The sequence below is a fragment of the Thunnus albacares genome, chromosome 14 (genome assembly GCF_914725855.1).
Source record: "Thunnus albacares chromosome 14, fThuAlb1.1, whole genome shotgun sequence".
In the NCBI taxonomy this organism is placed as follows: domain Eukaryota; kingdom Metazoa; phylum Chordata; class Actinopteri; order Scombriformes; family Scombridae; genus Thunnus; species Thunnus albacares.
The window spans coordinates 31,490,001-31,492,421 of NC_058119.1; the positions used below are offsets into that span (position 1 = coordinate 31,490,001).

At 40.1% G+C, this 2,421-nt stretch overlaps 1 protein-coding gene across 6 annotated transcripts in view; it reads left to right on the forward strand.

Moving 5' to 3' along the window:
* Positions 1-505, forward strand: part of entpd6 (ectonucleoside triphosphate diphosphohydrolase 6) — an 18,701-nt gene extending 18,196 nt beyond the window's left edge. For 2 of the 6 annotated variants that reach the window (XM_044372206.1, XM_044372211.1), the window contains exon 14: positions 83-505. In XM_044372206.1, coding sequence (XP_044228141.1) covers positions 83-166 — 84 coding nt within the window. In that variant the 3' untranslated portion in view covers positions 167-505. The remainder of the gene's footprint in view (positions 1-82) is intronic. The other 4 variants (XR_006407040.1, XM_044372208.1, XM_044372210.1 and 1 more) reach the window with 4 other exon arrangements.
* Positions 506-2,421: the final 1,916 nt, after the last annotated feature.

The following is a 2,421-nucleotide window of genomic DNA, read 5'->3' on the forward strand; positions in this document are numbered from 1 at the left end:
TTTTACTGCAATACTTTAACTACATCAAGCTCATAATACTTATGTACTTTTACTGCAGTATTTGTACTTTGCTGTACTACAGTTGGCGAGGACCATCAACCAGGTGGAAACCAGTTGGGCTCTGGGAGCAACTTTCCATTACATCGAGTCCCTGAAGAGACACTGAAGTCAAACAGCTTCCTGGACCCTCCTGAGGTTCTGGACCCTCCTGAGGTTCTGGACCCTCCTGAGGTTCTGGACCCTCCTGAGGCTCTGGACCCTCCTGAGGTTCTGGACCCTGCTGAGGTTCTGGTCTCATGGTGACCTGAAGCTTGTCTCCTATTAACTGATCTCTTGCAGGTGTTCTCTGTGTTATTTCAGTGATGCTAAAGACTGAAATATCTCATCAACTATTGGATGAATTCATGTCGAGCTGCAGCTGATCAATATATTCATTACTGATTAATCGATTAGTTGTTTGATCCATAAAATGGTGAAAAATGTGGATCAATGTTTCCAAAGATCTTCAGTTTACTGTCACAGAGACTAAAGAAGAAAATATTCACATTTAACAAACTGGAATCAGAGAATTTAGACTTTTATTCTGAAAAAATGACTCAAAACGATCAATTGATTATCAGGATAGTTGGAGATTAATTTAATATTTGACAACTAATCGATTAATCAGCTGTTGGTTGCAGCTCTACCTTCATGTTGCAACGATGTGATGTCACGTCCTCTCGACCAATCACGGCTGCAGACTCTGCCTCGGCCTCTAACAGCAGCCAATAGGAGACGCAGGTTTCAGCCTCCAATCAGATCACACGTAGACTCTGACCGTCCAATCAGATGCTCCGATGCTTCCGGAGCATCGAAGCTGCACTTTGCTTCATGTTTAAGCTCTGAAACAGGAAACGTCCTCTGAACACAGCGACCTCATGGAAACACTCCACATATCAACTATTGATCAACTATTGATAAGTTATCAGCAGCAGAACGTTCAGTTCATTTTAAACAATAACACCAATATTTATATTCTTCTTCTTCTTCTATATTTGATCCCGTGTTGGGATTAAACCAGTGTGAACATGTTGGATCTGTTCTGATCTTCAGTGTTTGTGCCAAAAATATTCAAACTTTTCTCTAAAACCTTGAAGATGAATGACGTCATCGTACAGACCATAATAACACAGCTGATTATCAGGTTCATTGATTTATTCATTCAGTCATCCAATCAAACGATTTCAGATCAATAATTAAAGGACGAGTTCAGTGTTTCAGTTTCAACAGTCGGGAAACATAAAGGCTGTAAACGACCAACAGACTGGAAGGATCTTTAATATCCAGTATGAACAGGATGCTGGTTTAACTGGAAACACTGAACTGCTCCTTCCAATGCAGACTGAAACAAACAGTGATGGATTTCTGATCAGTTGGTGCAACAGTCAGTATTGATAACCCTGTAATGTCACAAACAAACCTGTAAAAACACAGATTGTGATTTCATCACTCCTCCGAACCTCAAACCTCAGTCCCAGTTTAACCAGTAAACACTGGTTCATGTGTGTCTGACCTCACTCTGCCTGTAACGACAGCGACTCTGATTGTTTTATTATCAGCAACATCTGGAATAAACAGATGTGAACATGTGTCGAGCAGCAGAACAAAGACGAAGTCCAGTGTCTACGTCTGCAGCTCAAGGGCCACTTACTGGAAAACTCTGATGATGAAGGCCAAACGAAGAAGACAGTCAATTCTGTTCAAATAAAGTGTTACCAAAAAAATCCCTGTGTCATTAATAATCAGCTGATAAATGGTTAATAATTAAGTTCTCAGATGTTCTGAATATGAGCTTTAACTGTTTGATTTCATCATTTCCTGTTTAATAAAACCACATGTTGATTACTGTGAAGTTTAAAACACGAGTAAAGGCTTAAAAACGTGAGAATTAACACAAACGTTCAGTTGATCCACAGAATTCATTTGTTCAACATGTTTTGATTTTTAAAGTTAGTTTTAATATAATCTGTTGGCTCCATTTTAGTGAAACAAAACAAGACGGATAAGAGATATCTGATGATATTTTCAGTATTTACTGTCATAGATTAAACAATAACTGGCAGGTTGATATATTGATGACAGTTAGCTGCGGCGCTAGCCTCCGTGCTAACGGTCAGCTGCGGCGCTAGCCTCCGTGCTAACAGTCAGCTGCGGCGCTAGCCACCGTGCTAACAGTTAGCTGCGGCGTTAGCAGCAGCGTAAAGCTTCAGGTTTGGTTCATTTGAATTGTGACATCATCAGAAACATTTTGTATTTTCACCACTTAAGTTCTGACTGAATTAATTATTTAAATGTTTATAAACAGTCTGACCCTGATGTGTTCAGGAGCAGCTGGTTTTTTGTGGCGCTGCAGTAAACCTGCAGCATTGAAGCTTCAACAGA